The sequence below is a fragment of the Otolemur garnettii genome, unplaced genomic scaffold (genome assembly GCF_000181295.1).
Source record: "Otolemur garnettii isolate 467f Iridium unplaced genomic scaffold, OtoGar3 scaffold00187, whole genome shotgun sequence".
NCBI classification, from domain to species: domain Eukaryota; kingdom Metazoa; phylum Chordata; class Mammalia; order Primates; family Galagidae; genus Otolemur; species Otolemur garnettii.
In genome coordinates this window covers 1,463,603-1,465,932 of record NW_003852582.1, presented here as the reverse complement: position 1 = coordinate 1,465,932, position 2,330 = coordinate 1,463,603, and the positions used below count along the sequence as shown (strand labels likewise).

At 35.4% G+C, this 2,330-nt stretch overlaps 1 protein-coding gene across 1 annotated transcript in view; it reads left to right on the top strand.

Annotated features, from left to right (window-relative positions):
- The window catches only part of TLK1 (tousled like kinase 1), a 149,358-nt gene that overhangs the window by 126,375 nt on the left and 20,653 nt on the right, over nucleotides 1-2,330 (top strand). The window contains exons 14-17 of the mRNA XM_023507552.1: nucleotides 515-606; nucleotides 689-778; nucleotides 923-1,092; nucleotides 1,332-1,467. Of these exons, the coding sequence (XP_023363320.1) occupies nucleotides 515-606; nucleotides 689-778; nucleotides 923-1,092; nucleotides 1,332-1,467 (488 nt within the window). The remainder of the gene's footprint in view (nucleotides 1-514; nucleotides 607-688; nucleotides 779-922; nucleotides 1,093-1,331; nucleotides 1,468-2,330) is intronic.

The following is a 2,330-nucleotide window of genomic DNA, read 5'->3' as shown; positions in this document are numbered from 1 at the left end:
CCACCTTAGGTGTATGTGGCTGGCGCCTTAGCCGCTTGAGCCACAGGCGCCGAGCCAACTTGTTAATTTTCAAAAAATGAAAAAGAAGTAAGGGGGTTACTAGGAAAAGATAGATTAAGGAGGTTTGGTTTTTCCAACATAAGAAAAGCAATACAGCCATCTGTTTTCCTGGCTGCTTATTACTCCTACTGTCAGTATAGAAGAGCAGATATGTATTAAATACAAATAATAGCTTTATTGTTTTATTTTGATTCAATACAGTTATATAAAACTTGAATGCAAAAATTTACATTAAGGATTTTGATTTATCATCATGGAATTTGTATCTGGTCTCTGATACTAAAGGTATCATTGAAGTATATATAGTCTTAGCAGAGATGATCACTAAAGATTGTTGTAGTGTTTATACTAATTACATATTATTGTAAAAATTATCACCCCTCTCGCCCCCCCCAAAACCCTGCAGCTATTCATTTGGTCTTTAGTCATAACTTTTTCTTGCCTTGACTCCTAGGCTTTTGACCTTTATGAACAAAGATATGCTGCTGTGAAGATACATCAGCTTAATAAAAGTTGGAGAGATGAGAAAAAAGAAAACTACCACAAGTAAATATTAATGCTTTAGGGTTTTTATAAATTAAAAAATTCTTAAATGATCTTGAAGAATTAATATACTCTTTCCCCATAGACATGCCTGCAGAGAGTATAGAATACACAAAGAACTGGATCACCCCAGAATAGTTAAACTCTATGATTACTTCTCCTTGGATACAGATACGTAAGTGAATAGAAGGATTTAATTTTTTTAAAAAATAGGATTTTGCTTTCCCTATTTTGTGATGATGATATGAAACTCTTCACTTCCTCTTTGTAATTCTGAATTACTGGATAATATTTGTGTCTCATTTTTCCCCCATTGCAGGTTTTGCACAGTGTTGGAATACTGTGAAGGCAATGACTTGGATTTCTATCTCAAGCAACACAAATTAATGTCAGAGAAAGAAGCTAGGTCTATTGTAATGCAGATTGTAAATGCACTAAGATATCTCAATGAGATCAAACCCCCTATTATACATTATGATCTTAAACCAGGTAATTCAATGTATCTAATAAGTTTTTTAAGCTCAGAAGAATATAGTTTGTGAAAGTCTATTCATTAAGTTGTCTGAAAATACCCTTATTGCTTTAGTTTTTAAAACTTCTATAATGCTAATAAAATTAAAGACCGTTTTATTATATTACTACATTTTAAATATGTTTACTTCCCAAATGTTAAAGTAGTGATGTTTTCACATATATACATTTAAAAGAATCTTATATCTTTTTCTTAGGAAACATCCTTCTGGTAGATGGAACAGCATGTGGAGAAATCAAAATCACTGATTTTGGTCTGTCCAAGATTATGGACGATGATAGCTATGGTGTAGATGGAATGGATCTTACTTCCCAAGGGGCAGGCACTTACTGGTAAATGTATTATTTATTATTTCAAATTTATAGCAAAATTGACTAGATTAGTACCTAGTGTTTTTATGAGAATTTAGTTTTTATTTTCATGTATGTTTTGAGATGATTATGGTGAAGGCACTGATTATTAAGCCTCTGAGTTGAGAAGGGGATTGCTGTGGTCACTTTTCTCATCTATTCTTTATGGCAAATGTCAGCATACTGGAGAGAGAATGACTTGGTACTAGCAAATAACTTCAGTATGTACCAGCCACAGACTCCTAATATGGAGAATTTATAAATTTGGGGGTAATGTTTATTTTGAATATAGTGAACATAATTTATGTAAATACAATTTAATTATCAGAATCAAAAGCTATAAGCATTGGCCCAGTGCAGTAGCTCTCATACCTATAATCCTTAGCACTCTGGAAGGCTAAGGTGGGCAGATCACTTGAGCTCAGGAGTTCAAGACCAGCCTGAGTAAGAGTGAGACCCTATCTCTACTAAAATTAAAAAAATTAGCCAGACATTGTGGCAGGTCTCTGTACTCTCAGCTACCCCGGAAACTGAGGCATGAGGATCACCTGATCCCCATAGTATGAGGTTGCTGTGAACTTTGACGATGCCATGGCACTCAAGCTCAGGGTGACAGAGCGTGATTCTATTTCACAAAAAAACAACCAAACAAAAACTGTAAACATCAAGCCCCTTCTGGACCCAGACATAGTGGCTAACACCTATAATCCCAAAACTTTGGGAGACCAAGGCAGGAGGGTAGCTTGAGGCCAGGAGTTTTGAGTCCAGGCTAAGCAACATAGTAAGAGCCTGTTTCTACAAAAAAGGAAAAGAGGCTCTGTGCCTGTGGCTCAAGTGGCTAAGGC